This window comes from Micrasema longulum, unplaced genomic scaffold (genome assembly GCF_059751315.1).
Source record: "Micrasema longulum isolate JH-2025_06_02 unplaced genomic scaffold, ASM5975131v1 h1tg000746l, whole genome shotgun sequence".
Lineage (NCBI taxonomy): Eukaryota > Metazoa > Arthropoda > Insecta > Trichoptera > Brachycentridae > Micrasema > Micrasema longulum.
In genome coordinates this window covers 408,617-424,870 of record NW_028277940.1, presented here as the reverse complement: position 1 = coordinate 424,870, position 16,254 = coordinate 408,617, and the positions used below count along the sequence as shown (strand labels likewise).

General features: G+C 33.4%; 2 protein-coding genes across 2 annotated transcripts in view; one reads left to right on the top strand and one right to left on the bottom strand.

Moving 5' to 3' along the window:
* LOC148279202 (suppressor of lurcher protein 1-like) overlaps positions 1-16,254 on the bottom strand; it is a 422,275-nt gene that overhangs the window by 3,002 nt on the left and 403,019 nt on the right. The window contains exons 10-13 of the mRNA XM_088230326.1: positions 3,016-3,202; positions 2,305-2,495; positions 1,483-1,690; positions 545-792 (exon numbers count right to left, since the gene is read on the bottom strand). Coding sequence (XP_088086452.1) covers positions 545-792; positions 1,483-1,690; positions 2,305-2,495; positions 3,016-3,202 — 834 coding nt within the window. The remainder of the gene's footprint in view (positions 1-544; positions 793-1,482; positions 1,691-2,304; positions 2,496-3,015; positions 3,203-16,254) is intronic.
* DNAlig3 (DNA ligase 3) lies at positions 3,493-9,073 on the top strand. The gene is made up of 4 exons (XM_088230320.1): positions 3,493-5,296; positions 5,384-5,537; positions 6,468-6,731; positions 7,302-9,073. Exons 1-4 carry the CDS (start codon positions 3,647-3,649, stop codon positions 8,144-8,146), a joined length of 2,913 nt encoding a protein of 970 aa, XP_088086446.1. The 5' UTR covers positions 3,493-3,646; the 3' UTR covers positions 8,147-9,073.

The window sequence follows — 16,254 nt, the reverse complement described above, 5'->3', positions numbered from 1 at the left end:
GTCTAAGTGGAACGGAATGTCTGTTAATGTCTGAACACTCTGGCTTCTCCTGAATAAGTTTTCTGTGGTTTCCTCTTTATTAAGCAAATTCGGAAAAGTTCCAAGGCCACTCGGACTATCCCTCCAGATCCTCACACTTACAGCAATTAGAAGGAACACATATTTTGCGGTAAATATGTACAAGCCTTGTACATAATAAGCGAGGCAAAAATAAGGAGCTCCATTATAATTCTGATAATCACAGCTTGGCCTGAAGATTTGAAATATTTTTATGAGATAAAATGCAATCCCACTGTATCTTTCCACAAAAATATTTCTCCACATTCATGCATGTTCTCTATATGTTCACACGGATTATTATGACTCCTGGCATTTCCACGTTCAGGTATCTATTTTACTCAATTGTATCTTGTATTCTTGGCTTCCAGCAACATTCTGATAATTCGCTTTTTATTTCCAGAACCATAAATTTACATAAATAAATAAATTTATATTTGGTACATAATATCAAACCTCTTAATCTATGAATAAAAGTTTTCTTTACCCATTATTGTGGCAGAACTTCTATTGTCTGGCTTGACACTGTAAGATTCGACTTCATCCAAGAATTGATAATTAGCTTTGAATCCAGTTCCGTCTAATCTGTCGTTAGATCTGAAAGTTACCCTAAAGAATTTTCTATCTGATTCAATATGAAACTCTTTTAGCTGTCCACAGTATCGGTTGTACTTTCTATCTCTTGCCATAAAATTTGAAAATTCTACATAATCACTTGCTGACATAGCTTCACACCTGAAACGAGAAATATTAGAAAATTTTCATTTATAAACTAAATAATTATCACATGTCTTCATGGTAACTGTAATAATAAGGAGAAAAAAGTCAGAAAACCATAAATCTCCGTGTCGCTCTGTAAGTGCAAATCTTAATAACATTCAGAAAATAATGCATTTTACGTATTTTTATGTACCATTAGAAGAACATAGTTCATCTTCTTCACGTTAAGGGTAGGTCTATTCCCATTATTCTTTCGATTTCTATCAAATGCTTCCAATCTTTTACCTGCTGCAATTTAAAGGCAATTCTGAAAATCTACTTTTACAATTGTTTAGAGGACTGGAAAAGACTTTGGCATAAGTGTATTGTATCGGGAGGGGACTACTTTGAAGGCGATGAAATAGATTTAGAAGAATAAATGAAGATTTTAAAAGTTATAAACGATTTCACCTAATTTTTTTATCACAGTAGTATATTTTTATATTTTGTTTTTTAGTTCAAGTTTTTAACCAACTCTTCTTTCAACCAGCCTGTTTTTTGGTTTGCTGGAAGATATTGCTTCTGTAGTATAGTACAGTATAGTTATATAGTAATAAGTCCGCCAAAGTGCTTACTCTTTGTAGTTGAAGATATAAATAAATATGCAACAAGCAAAAATAATTATTGTAAGCCGTGATTTACGGTTTGTTGATAATGTGTACTTACGGTAAAACGCCCTCTACATCAAAGTAGGTGAAGTGCAAATGGACCTTTTGATGAGGCGCTCCATGGAAGAAGTAATGGCACTCTGTGTCCCTCGGGTATGGTCCCGGGTAGTTGGGAGAACTGAACGTTCCGTTTCCCGCTTCGGAGCTATTGTAAACAAAGGCACAAGGGAATTCTGCTAGCTGCTTTCCCTGTGTTATCCCATAATCTGTAAGGAGTATTCAACTTGTTCATTATTCAGCTGAACAGTGACTGAGAGATCGTAAGTTAATAAAATAAAATCGAGTTGTGGTATAGCAGGGTTCGAACCTTGGACCTCTAATCCTTGAGTTGTAGCTGTACCCATATGGGTTCACAACCCAGTTCTAATAATATTATCTGAGAACAAGTATCCACAATGTCTTATAGAATACTGCTATGAAACTACGCTAAAAAGTCAACAGATGTCGCGGATAAGGAAGTGTCAAATAATGTAAAAGGACGCCTGCTTTGTCAAACATAATATACACAACTTCAGAAAATTTTGGAGATGTGGAAATCACAAACATTAGGCAGAATGTTACATATTACACATAGTGTGTAAAGTGATCACTTATACCAGCCAATGACCACATTCCAATAGATATAATAGATTATAATTATTTTCGTCATCTCTGTTGCGATATCAGTCTCTTGAGAAATGGGTGATTCAAAAATAATATACTGTGGATAAATATGTTTAAAAAAATACTGGAATCAGTAAACTTGCAAATTCGCTTTTCATGGTGGCATTAGTTTATTATATAAATATTTTTTGACCCATGTAATGAAATAAACACTTACTTTCCGTAAAACTATAAAAAGATTTAAACCCTCTAACGTATCGAGATGAATATATTCCTCTAAATTCCAACATCATACGAGGTCCATTGGACATGATGGGTCGTGGGAGGTTGGTTCCACAAAAGGAATCAATTTTCTCCATTCTTCCATCAATATGCACAAATGCTTGCAAGGCATCAATGCTATCACACCTAGAATTGAAAGTGAAAATCCACAATTAAATAAATGAACACTAAGTATTACAATTATTACCTGGTTTCAAAAGACACGGTGCAGAAATGAAACTCTTTTTTTATAAGCATTATTTTAACAATGCAATCTAATATAATCAAAATATTTATTTTTGGAATTCTCTTTTACTCACTAAGAGCAGAGAAGTATGCGCAAAAAAAGGGTGACAGTGAATAATATTTGTTATAATTTTTTTAAGTGTTTTGTTATCGCGTTATATTTTTTCATGAAATAAAGGCACCACGGGATTTTTTTAAATCCTGAAATGATTTTTATTTAATTAATTGGATTGAAAAATAATACAATGAATATTTTTAAAAATCTGTTTGGTGATTTAATTAATACAGACGGACAAATTTTCAAATTGTGGAAAGTTATAATAACTCATATCTTATTTATAAACATTTTTTTTATCACGAGCGTAAAATTCTTTGTTACTTTGCAAAAATAACAGCAAATGAGTTGAAATATTTTTCTTACTCTTTAGAATCGTCAGTTGGGTGATAAAGATTGAAGTCTTGAAATGTTATTTGTATTCTTTCTTTCCCTCTGCCCTGGAAGTCATATCGGCAGTGTGATCGAGCTGGATATGGCGAAGGATAATGTGGTGATGTCAGGGTTCCATTCTTACTGGTATCACTATTGAAAACCGCATCACAACTGGAAGCTGAAAACAAATTAAAAACACTTTTTTTGAAATGTATAACTAAAACAGTAAAATTTACTACAATAAAATAAAACAACTCAAAAAAACTAAATGCATATCACAAATAATTATGAAAGAGTAAAATAAATTTTAAATGTAATAATTTTAAGGTAACTACTCTAAAAATACACCACAAAATGTTTTAATTTTTTGTAAAACGCGGCAAATAATGTTTTATCATTGCCATAAGAATAATAATGAAATGGGTAAAATTGATTTTTCTATACATTTCCGCGCATGCCCAGAAACAAGAAATGTCAAAGAAAATCTGACAGAAATCAGCAATGCGTATTTTGTAGCCAAGTGTCAAAATATTGTATCTGAAAAATAGGGTTATGTTTTGATATTTATATATTTGATGGATAATATATAGCTATAAACTGGAATTTTGCTCGAGTGCGAAAAATGGGAGACGCCGGTGATCAAGATGACCTTCCATTTTATGTGGATAGAGCAAAAGGCGGTCGCGCCAACTGCAAAGGGTGTAAACAAAAGTGTCCAGACAAGGAGTTAAGAATTGCTAAATTAGTCCCAAGTCCGTACAGTGACGGTAAGAAAATGAAGTCTTGGTATCACGTTGACTGTTTAATGACTGCATTCTTGAAGCAGCGCCCCACGACTAAACGCATTGATGGTCCCGAGGACATAGAAAATTGGGAAAATATTTCAGCGGAAGATCGAGAATCAATATTGGAAAAAGTGAAAGAAACTGAGGATTTGTGCCAGAAAAAGTATGGAAGCAAACCCACACCGAAGAAAAAAACTCCTGCTAAAAATATAACTCCAACCAACGATAAACAAGTAGATTCAAGCGACACTCAGCATTTACCTAAACAATCACTAGTTAAGGCGGCTACTTCTAGTGTTATTCTAAATCATAAAGATAATTCTTTTAGGGAATTCAGAAGAATTTGTGCCGAGGTTACAAATCAGGATGCATATACTGCTAAAACGGCCATTTTACATAAACTGTTCACAGAAGGAACTGACGGGAAAGGTTTCAAGAGTGACATAACTCTCTGGTGTAGATTACTACTACCCGGAGCCATTAAAAGGATCTACAATCTGAAGAGTAAGCAGCTTGTAAAACTCTTCTCGAGAGTGTTCAAAACTGATCACGACGACATGTTGACAGATCTAGAGAATGGAGATGTAGCGGAAACAATCAGAATATTCCACGAGAAATCGAGCGCTTGTATTCCAGCAAACAAAAGTATTCTTACTCTTAACGAAGTGGACGCATTTTTAGATAAACTCGCTACTCTGACTAAAGAAGATGAGCAAATATTTCATTTTAAATCCATAGTTAAACTGTGCACTTCAAACGATTTAAAAATGATAGTTCGTCTTGTCAAAGGTGATCTAAGAATCAATTCAGGCCCCAAACATATATTACTTGCAGTGCATCCTGATGCTTACATGATCTTCCAATCATCGAGAGACATTGAGGCTGTAATAGATCGAGTAATGCAACCAAATGATAAAGCCGGAGGTAGTAAAACGAGTCCGGTAAAAAATTCACTCAAAGCGAATGTGGTTTTAATGACTCCAGTTCTTCCTATGCTAGCGGAAGCTTGTAAATCTGTCGACATGGCCATGAAAAAATGTCCTAATGGAATGTATTCTGAAATCAAGTATGACGGAGAAAGAGTACAGTTGCATAAGGAAGGATTAGAGTTTAAGTATTTCTCCCGTTCTCTGAAACCTGTTATGCCACATAAGATAAATAGATTTAAAGATTTCATTCCGAAAGCATTTCCGCATGGTAAAGATCTTATTCTCGACGCTGAAGTATTAATGGTAGACACAGCAACTGGAAAGCCTTTACCTTTCGGAACTCTGGGTGTCCATAAAAAATCTGAGTTTAAAGATGCGGAAGTATGCTTATTTGTATTTGATTGTATTTATTATAATGGAGAGATTCTAATAGATAAACCAATGAGGGTTCGAAGGAAGATTCTAGAAGATAATATGATTGAAATAAAAAATCACGTCATGTTTTCTGAAATGGAACTTATTAGAAAACCTAGTGATCTAGCTAACATGATTGCCAAGGTAAGCAAATGACCACTACCAACAATGGGCATAACACAATTGTATTTATCTTATATTTTTTTCACTAATTATTTATTTTGGTTTCAGGTTTTAAAATTAGGACTAGAAGGCTTAGTTCTTAAAGATCTGGAGTCCAAATATGATCCTGGTAAACGACATTGGTTAAAAGTAAAAAAAGATTATTTATTTGATGGTGCAATGGCTGATAGTGCTGATCTTGTTGTATTAGGAGCTTGGTTCGGTGAGTTTGAATGTTTGTTATTTCCTGTTTAAACCATAAAACAGTAATATTTTTCCTTTAGTGTAAAAGAACAATAAAAATATATTTGTTTTCTTAGTATAATTTTGTATTTAAAGATTAGGTATTTAAGTTTTAAAAAACTCATGCATTGATAATATGGATTATTCTTTAAATCCCAAATTGTATGCAGTATTGTTATGTTATAGGTATAAATTTATTAATGAGATATTATTTATTACCTTGATAAAAGTCATATTCTCATCTGTGAAATTCTAAAGTATAATTGATTCATTATTTCGATCGTTGCTTAGCTCACCATTTTTTCGAAATTCTTCCCCTAATTCTATTCTGAAAGATGAGAAGTATAGACTCGTGGCATTGGTCATGATGTTGATGTCACTGCGACCTGTGAAGATCTGTTGTGACGGGTCTCCGTAAATTAGTTCTCGCCCTTCGAGTCTTGGTCTTTAAAGATCTGGGCCACTGAGTGGAGGGTGAGTGCTAAATCTCCTCCTCTGAACCCAGGTTCTTAAAATATCGAGCAAACAAGTACGGGGTGAGTACTCTTACATTGATTTGACCCGTGGTCCCCGAGGATGCGGCTTCTTTTGTGATAAAATGCATCACATTCACATAGAATGTGTATAGGCGTTTCATCAGCTGCACTAGATATCAACATCTAGAAATTTCAGAATGGTTAATTTTAGCTAATCTCCAGTGGCCTGTAAGGGCTCTATTGATAACCCTCCCTTGGTTTCGGCTAAGTTTTATTAGGTCGAAAGCAAATCTTTGCGAGTATCCTTTTTCGCACGGTGATGACCAGGTGCTTTTTGCTTTTCATTACGAGAAGCACATTCGGGCAACCCAAAAAAAATGTTTGTGCATTATTAATAAAGAAACAATTCAAATCAACAAAGTATTCTGTTTTAGGTTCCGGAAAGAAAGGAGGAATGTTATCTGTCTTCTTGATGGGTTGTTATGACGAAGATCGTGATCGGTGGCTTACCGTTACTAAAGTACATACTGGCCATGATGACAAGTCTTTAGAAGAGCTTCAAGATCCGCTTAGAGAAGGAATGATAAAGATATCTAGAGATAGCAATAAAGTACCTCATTGGCTACACTGTACCAACACAATGGTTCCGGACTTTGTGGCAAAAGATCCTAAAAAGCAACCTGTATGGGAAATTACAGGTTTGTATAATAATTTCCCATTGTTACTCTTTTAGATCTCCTTTTAGTCTTCAAATACCATTTTATTTATGGGTTTCCAGCACAGATACCTATTTACAAATTACTGTTGCATTTAGTTTGATTTTCATGTTTATCATTTTGTTTATTTTTTCATGCTGAGAATTTGAACTTATTTAAAATAAATAAATTTGTAAAATAACTTATCTAGTATCCGACAACTATAAGGTACCCTTTTATGACTGTATGTTGAGCCTAGAAATTACTCAAAACCACAGAGGGCATCAATTTTAGATAAATCCAAATGTAATAGTATGAGGAGCACAAGCCGGGCACCTCGGATGTAACTGTCAATGTGCCCCGTGCGGTGTACGCAGTAACGAGTTAAATAATATACATATCTATTTTTTGCTTGGTTGTGCCCTCAATTTCAAACATCTTAAATGGTTCAAAATTTTAAAAGCATGGTGTTATTATTTCTTATAATATTTCAATGATATTCATTTTAGTTATATGCCATTTTATTTTATCTTTACAATCTGATTTGCTACTATGCATATATTTTTTTGGTAGGTACGGAAATAACACAGGCTCAAATTCATACTGCTGATGGAATTTCTGTAAGATTCCCTCGAGTTACAAAAGTGAGAGACGACAAATCTTGGGACACAGCTACGAATCTAAAAGAACTCAAGCTACTCTACAAAAATTCTAAGGAGCACACGGATGTGTCCTTACTTAACAAGTTGGCCGCAGAAAGCGATCGCGCTGATAATGGAGAATCTTCTAATACAAAAGTCAAAGTAAAAAAAGAACACTCTAATGATAAAGCGCAGAAAATTGATGATTTGTTTAGGAACATTAAAAATAAAGACTCTAACATTAAAAAAGAAAAGGTTGAAGACGATATCAAAAATACAATTACGAAAATAGAGGATGTTAAGAAATTAAAACGGGAATATTCAGATGATGAAAATAGTGATGAATCACCTAAAAAGAAGAAAAATTCCACCAAAAAAGAATTATTCGAAAGTGAAGATAGCGATGATTCCAACCCTATTATAACACGACAACAATTTCCGTCAAAACCTCTGCCAGATATTTTCAAAAATTTTGTCCTGCAGTTTTATGTTAACGAAGAACGAAATACCGTCAACGGAGATTTGTTAAAAGAATATTCGAGGCATTGGATGGCATTTGGTGGGAAATTTGATGAACTCGGAAACAGTGGAAAAGCTACACATGTTGTGCATTTCACTTCCGAGATAGGAATACATGAGTTAAAGAAAAGAAAATGTAATTTTCCTAAAAGTGCTCGTCATGTTACCATTAAATGGCTGAAATCTTGTATTGAATCTAAAACAATTGAGTTAACGTCCACATGTAGTGTTTTATTGAGAAATAAAGTACACGGGTAAAGTAGATTTTTTATGGTTATTAATATCGATGGAATTTTTTAACTGACCCTTTCTAAATGATTTATCCAAATTGTTTTGGAAAAATTCATGTTCATTATGTGCGTTGCATATGGTACCTTTTGAATTGTTATTTTGTTCTTAAAATAAATTTGAATTCTCAATAAATTTGAGAAATTTTAGTGTTCTGGACAAGCAAAATCATGACAGACAGACAATAATTTGAACGTAGAACAATTTAAGAAGTGCCTCTTTAGTATAGTTCTTTTTAGGTAGTTTAACAAAACGGCACATACAAGGTATGTAGCTTCACATTTAAAAAATTGCGTAAAAATACAATCATGAAATTTCACCTCTATTCATTTACCAAAAATCTTTGTTATAATATTTATTCCAGAAATGTTTTTATATGCCTTTTTTCACACATTTATTGTAATGCTCCTAATCTATTAGGCAGGTATATTATGCACTTAAATATTATGTTGGTATGTATTCAATATACCTACCTAAAATGATGTATTATATTTAACTATAATTTCTCAGTAAATTTGTTTGATAAAATTTCAGATTTGAAATTGTAAATTAGTATTTTTTATTATTAATTATTAGTCTTATTTTATTTTATTTTTTAATTATTTATTAATATACATTGCACGCAGTGCCTTTTAACTTACACAAATACATAATTAATAGAATGTTGTGAATGTAAAATATAACATGGAAAAGAAAAAAAAAGTGTTATGTTACACAAATATTCGCAGCAGAGTTTAAAGAACATGCTCAGATATAGATTATAAAAAAAATAAATAATAATCTTATATTTTTTTATTAATATAAGTATTATTTATACACTATACCTATACCAATAATGTACAAAAAAAAAATCAATCGTTTCCAAATAAATCAAATTGCTTATTAAAAAACACGAAATGTTGCATTTATTTCCCTTTATTTATAATATTTTTTTACTGAACTGAACTACGTAAAATAAGGATTACAAATATACCGGACTAAAAAAGTGAATTACGATAAACACACTTAGTAAAAAATAAAATTACTTACTACTATAAAAAAAAAACATTTAATCATTGTCAGAATAATGTGTAGTATAAACTAATAAATGAAAAATTATTATTGCCCAATAAATTTCATGTATTGTTTTGATTGATTGGGTATATCACGCAGAAACCTCTGCATAGCGTTATGAGAGCTTAAATTATTTCGATTTTGTAGTCGGTTTTTTTCTTCAATAAAAACAAAATTAAAACACGGATATCCGGTAACTATCCGGTATTCGGCTAACCGGCCTAATTTTACTATCTTGCCGAATACCGGATAGTAGCTAAATATCGTCGGATACCTAATATTCATTTATCTGCGAAAATTTCGAAATCAACACCTCTAAATTGATTTATTGATATCGACCGTGTTTGAAAAAATGAAAGTAACCCTCATTAATTGAAAAACTGTTTTTTTATCATAAAAACGTTCGACAGTGTTCAGTATACAAGTACAGTATACACGCTAGAAAAAGAATTTAACTCGCAAATACATATTTTTTTTAAATTGAAAATATATTTGCGAGATAAAAAATAAAGCGCAAGGAGCGAAACTACCCAAAACTCTAATAATTATTTAATAGATAAACTTATAAACCGCATTGATATGCAACTCATTGATCGATAAGTGATCTTTAAAAATATCACGAAAATATTTCAACCGCTTTTTATTTTATGGACTTTTATAAATTTTTGTTTTTAACATGAAGGAAATTCGGGTACCGGGGTGTTTTAATTGTTTTATTAGACAACGAGGCGGATATCCGGCTTAGGGGTTTGCCTGGTATCCGGTATCCGGCCAAATCACTATCCGTTTCATCACTAGTAAAAATCATATTTTAATGTATTTTATTTGGATGCGAGGCAAAGTTAAATAGACGACATATTAGTGCTAGTTTCAACACAACATCACGAGAAGTTTAGGTCGACTACAAAGTTAATGCTATTTAGCATAAATTATTGTGTATGAATAATTATAAAACTAGCAGGCAACAGCCGGCTATCGCTGACATACAACTTATTCAGATAAATATCCACGCAATAAGTTAGGTTAGTGAGCGATCGAAATGCAATAGCGCAGAATTTTCAGTTATGTAATTATATCTAACATACATACGCAACATACCTATACGAGTTACCCCCGTTGATCGCGGGGGATACGCTCTGGGGTGATATTCCAAACGCTCTTGCGGCCGTAGAAAACACAATATCTCGCGCATTTTGTATGTAAATACACGAGAAAGTGTTTTTTACGGCCGCGAGAGCGTTCAGAATAGCCCGCTGCCGATGGTTGCGATAAGCGAAGTTTTGCGATCAGTGGGGGATTTTTAACGGAACTCGATCGTATATTTTTCAGCAGATTCTTTGTCTGCACTAGCCAATCATTTAAGGCAATGCAAGTTTAATCGTTTTTAAATTGGTCAAACCAATCTTTGCTTGCTTTAAAAACAATTTATCCTCGCCTTTTTTCTTTTTTCGATCGTACTGTAGACTCAGGCAATTCGAAATCCCTACCTACAACAGTAATTTTACCACCATTTTATATCATTTAGATTATTTTTAGTTTAATTTCTTAACGTCACTGCATTGCGAGAAATATCGTGGTATAAAGAACCGGAACTTTCCGGGGTCACGATCAACGGGGGTTACTTGTACCCACCAATTAAAAATCAGAAAAACATTAGGTTCAGTTTTTTGTCAACGTCCCTACTGATAGTCAATGCCTAAATATAGGCTATTATAGTCACCGCACGCGCCTACTAGTACAAGATACATAAATTAATAAAATGACTAATTAGTAAAGAAAGGTCAAGACATCCCAATCAAAGACCTGAATAACTTTTGAACATTTTGACTTGATAGTTTTATATTACTATCCCCGATTCTACTGGTGTCAAATCTCGGAGCAGTAAGAGGGCCAAGGTATAAGCATTCACATCACCGTTAAATTTGAAAATAATTATAATTACTTAAGCAGGGCTCACACGAGGGCAATACAACAGACAGGACAATATTGTCATTTTACAGTTTGGTGAACAGCCTCGACTAAGCAGGATAGTACAATGGAATAATACAAAAATTCGACCATAGTTCAAACGAGCGATGGGAAAATGAACACACGACGCGCGTTTTGAACGAGTTGACGAGAAACATGATTTTTTTATCCCAAGATGTATTGGAATTTTTGGCAATTGCTAAAATCCCCTTCCCCGCGTTTTCTCTGCACTGTTTGCCCCTATAAGTTGAAAAATCGTTACCCTCATAAGTAGCGTGTTCACTTTATGCGCATATTGGTTTTGTAATTTCTTGGAATATTAGTTTTGTAATTTCCGGCAAAAAAATGCTCGGGAGCGATACACGCGTGGAGCAAGTGTCTATTGTCCTACTGTTCTGTCCGTCCGCATACACACGAGGACAATGTGGCCGCGCGCGTTGGTGCGGTTGAGTAATTTTCCTGCGGAGATAGCCTGCCCGTCTATCTCTAGGACAATGTTTTGGTCCATTGTCCTGTCCTCCAAACTTCTGTTCACGCTAGGACTTTAAGCTCCAGTGAACTTAGTGTTTTAGTAAACTAAAATACATTAAAACAATTAACACAGAAGGATTTTTATGTCGAAATTTGTTAAAATACAAAATATAGTAGGCATGTGTGTTAATTTGTAAATATAAATTAACGTTTTAATTTTCAGGATAATGAAAACGACATTTACATCCCCTAGAGAGCAATAGCTACAAAGTTTTCACAGGCTGAAAAATAAAAATACCTACATAGAACCCTTAAAATTTTAGAAGTTGGTAATAAAATAAAATTAGCATTTATGTTTGTTACTGAAAAATATACTTCAATAATTAAACTATACCAAATAAAAAAGTATGTGTATAAAAATTTAAAGTAATCATTTAGAATAATCAATTTGTATCCCAACTCAACACAGGGCCCTTGGCCTCGTAGAGTTTGGCATATGTTATTATTATAATATATTTTTTTGTAATAAAAAAAAAAATCACTAAAAATATAAAAAAAGTAGGAAATCAACAAGGATATGCGCTGTGTCAGTCCATAGCCAGTCATTTTTTATCTAAACTCAACCGGACAGTATAACAACACACTACCGCATTCCTTCCGTGCGCCTTGAACGTAGACCCCGTCTATAGTTGTAGTAATTACTAGTGACCGACCGAAGTTTCGGTTTCAGCCAGTAAAATTAGTTTCGACTGCTTTTTCGGTTTTGGTCAAAAATTGGCTGAAACTTCAACTCGTTTTAGCACGTGTGTGTCATCGATTATGCGCTATGAACCCTACAGTAACTATGGGTACGTTTTCGTGTCACTGCTTTTAAAAATATTTTACTCTGTAGGGCAAGTCCATGTAGTGTATGTCAATGGTTGACTCATATCTCGGATTGTTATAATATGCGTATATCTAAAATAACACGGTAATTCGAAGAACAGATTCGTCTGTTATCTTTGCTTTATAAATTAATATTAAATACACAAGTTCCTACGCGGAAAATATTTATTATGTGGTATGAGCCTTCTTTATTATTTTCATATTTCCTGAAAGAGGCTTTCTTTGCTGCGTGAAAAAGAAACAATATTCTTTTTATTACGAAATGATGTATGAGCGATGTACGTGTTCCTGTAGGAAGGTAACATCTCACACACATTACGTTATGTTATTTTCCGCCATCTTGAAGTATTTCCGAGAAGCACTTCACTTAAAATAACAAAAGAACTCAGAGATCGTTAAATATTCATATACCGTTTTGCTCTAATTTGAAGAAATTCCGATAATGTAAAAATAACGATTTGCAAATTCCCACACTTTGTGAATGACTTGGGTACCGACCTAATGAAAAATACCATAAGAAATTCATAACCTTTTGAAAGTACAATTTAAACTCAAAATAATATTATTTTCATTGCAATAAAATATACATATTACAAAAAATAATAACGTATCCTTTACTCTGAGGCTAGGAGTATTGTGTGGAATACAACATAATAGTCTAAATCTATGTAATGTGTAGCAGCAGTGTGCAATGTGTCCCTTAGACAAAATCCAAACTTGTACTCCTCTCCTGAAAATGGCTTCGTTTCGGAGAACTTAATATGTTCATTTAGGACATTGAACACTCTTGTAGTCACAATTATCATCATCATTTCACTAGTGGCACTCAGTGGTGCATAGGGCACTATATTGGTACTTCAATTACAGTATATCGAACATTTTTGTTAAACGGAAGGTAATCTGATCACTCTTACGGTTCTGGTGTTAGTCCAGGAACAATAAAACGTTGAAGAGTAGAAACACCACAAAGAGAAAACGTGGTCTGACTGAAAACGTTCTCTTGGATTTAGAAATCAGACGCTAAGATTTGTCTGTGGCGTTAAAGAGAGTGAGGTGGGAAAGAAGCATAAGGCTTTTTGAGAAACTATGTGGACTGCATGAAAGATACGAGGCTTGCGAAAATCTGAAAACCCTAGCAGCAGAAGACTACCAGTAATGCTGCCAAAAAGATAGAAGGACAGCTGGATGTCATCATCACAGGACAGCCCGCCGTTACAGACAGGTCATACGACCTAGACTAAATGGAAGAAGAAGAAAAAAATTCAAATAATCCCTGTTCGGCGCAATCCCAAATGATTCTAAAAAATATTAACGGATTGAACACAGAGATGCTGTTGTTGCCAGTAAAATTATTTCAGCGATAGGATTTCACTTCTACATAGTCACTGATACATGATATTCATGATGATAATGAACTCTAAAAAAAATAACTACAGAAAAAATCCTGTGGTAACTAGTTATGAAACGGACAGTGGTTTGTTCGGATACTGGATACGGGATATTTGGCGAGCTCCTAAGCCAGATAGTCGGATACCTGATCGCCGGATATCGAATTTCTCTCATAGAAAAAAATAAAAATTTTGGTGGGAATAAAATAATAACATATCCATAATATTTTTAATAATCATTTATTGATTAACGAGTTTCAAATTAATATGGTTTTTAAGTTTTTTCAGTAAACAATCGCAATGGTTTTGGGTAGCTTTACCCCCTGCGTTTTATTTTATATACAAATATATTTTTGACTAACTTTTTATTTGGGGGTTAAATTATTTTTCTAGGGTGTATACTGAACACTGACAAACATTCTAATGGAACAAACCAGATTTTTCAAATATTGAGGGTTACGTCCCTTCTTCCAAACACGGTCAATATCAATAAATCTTAGTCGCGTTAATTTCATGATATTTTCGCAGTTTAATGCATACAAGGTATTTCCCGAATACTACTATCTGGTATCCGGCCGGATAGTAAAATTAGGCCGAATACCTAATAGTACCTAATAGTTCCCGAATATCCATTTCATCTCAATTGGTAAAATTTGACATAGAATAGTGAATGAAGTGTTACTTTTATAAGAAACAGTGCGAGGAAAAGCGTTCAGGAAAAATAATATGGGTATTATTTTTATTAAATTAACCTGTAAACTTTTGTTTGATAAAAAATACGAAACAAACTAAATCATCATCCCCTTTCCGCGCCTAATAGTGCATAGGGTATTGCATTGGTACACCAATCGCAGCGTATCTTGATCATTTTTGTAAGATAATCAGTCTTACACTTCAGGTACCAGTCCAGGGACTATGAAATATTCTGGAGAGAAAACGCCCTTTAAAATAAATATTTAATTTCAACCATGTCGGGAATCGAACCCGAGACCTCTTGCGTGGTAGGCAAACGCGCTGACCGTTACACCACGAGACCGATAAACTAAATACATTAGAGAAATTAATATTTATCTTACTTAATATTATACGGTTGTCTTGTTATCCACCAAATACTGGATAAAAAAATCATACTATGGATTTTTAAGTGTGTTATTATATTTTTAATAATAATGTCATTACGTTGAAAGCGTCTCTAAAGACACTGAAATTTACATCGTTTATTAGCGTTCCTAATCTCATTAGAAATAATTATATTCCCAGTCGAGGAGCATCTTAATTAAATCCAAATCATTTCGATAATCATCGACCCTTAGAAGGAAATTAGAGCAATTTAAAATAAATTTCCCCCTCAATTAAGAGACTAACAATGATTTCACGCAGTACGAACGAAGAAATCTGCGATAAATAATCGATAAGTTGAGAATGTGCTTAATTGGTTAGTAATTATTATAAAATTTACATTGGAAGTACTAATTTTGTGGTTATTCATTAAACATAATCGTCTATGCAAGTTCAATACCGCGCAAGAACCATTTGTGAATGTGTTCAGGGGTGCTATTCTAAACCACTCTCGCGGCACGAGAAAACAGTTTTTCTCGTGTATTTTGTATGTACATACGCGAGATAATACTGCCGCGAGAGCGTTTGGAATCACCCCAGGACAGCAGTGAACGGTGAACATTGTAAAGGTAAGCTATATTTTTTTTAAAATTTGTTCCTGTTTACACATATATATTTTATTTTATTTGGGAAACCAACAGTTCCACATTCATATTTATAGTAAACAAACAGATATAGTTTATAAACTTAGAACTAATAACAGATTTCTACAAAGTATACAAAGTTAGTAAAGAACATATATTACATATTAAATAAATACATTTTCATGTACTCGTAAATATTTTTCAATAATCAAAGATTTTTTATTTTTTATTTTAAGAACAGTAAGTTATTTTAAATTGGGCGGGATTCGGGCAAGGATGCTTGAAGAGAGGATAAGGAGGGGAAGGGAAATGTACATATTTATTATTATAATGTCTACCAAGTTACATAATGCATTTTTAGTGTAAACTTTAAAACTGTCAGAGTGATGTTTGTGTAATCTATGTTTTTAAATTTTGTACTGTACACTGAAAAAGTCCTACGAAAAAAAACATTTTTAACATACGATGTTTTACTTATTGGTACATGAAACAGGTGGTACCGTCTACAAATCCTGGCTTGCACATTTATTGTTATTAAACTAAGTAGTTCTGTACAGTCAACTATTCCTGTCATAATTTTGTGAAGCAGTAGTTGGTCCGTACACACTCT

What these genes read in the sequence shown, in the direction of transcription:
- DNAlig3 (XM_088230320.1), top strand. Translation starts at nt 3,647, where the DNA reads ATGGGAGACGCCGGTGATCAAGATGACCTTCCATTTTATGTGGATAGA. An exon ending in TAGCTAACATGATTGCCAAG is followed by an intron (nt 5,297 to 5,383) that starts GTAAGCAAATGA and finishes TTTTGGTTTCAG; the next exon opens with GTTTTAAAATTAGGACTAGA. An exon ending in TGTATTAGGAGCTTGGTTCG is followed by an intron (nt 5,538 to 6,467) that starts GTGAGTTTGAAT and finishes ATTCTGTTTTAG; the next exon opens with GTTCCGGAAAGAAAGGAGGA.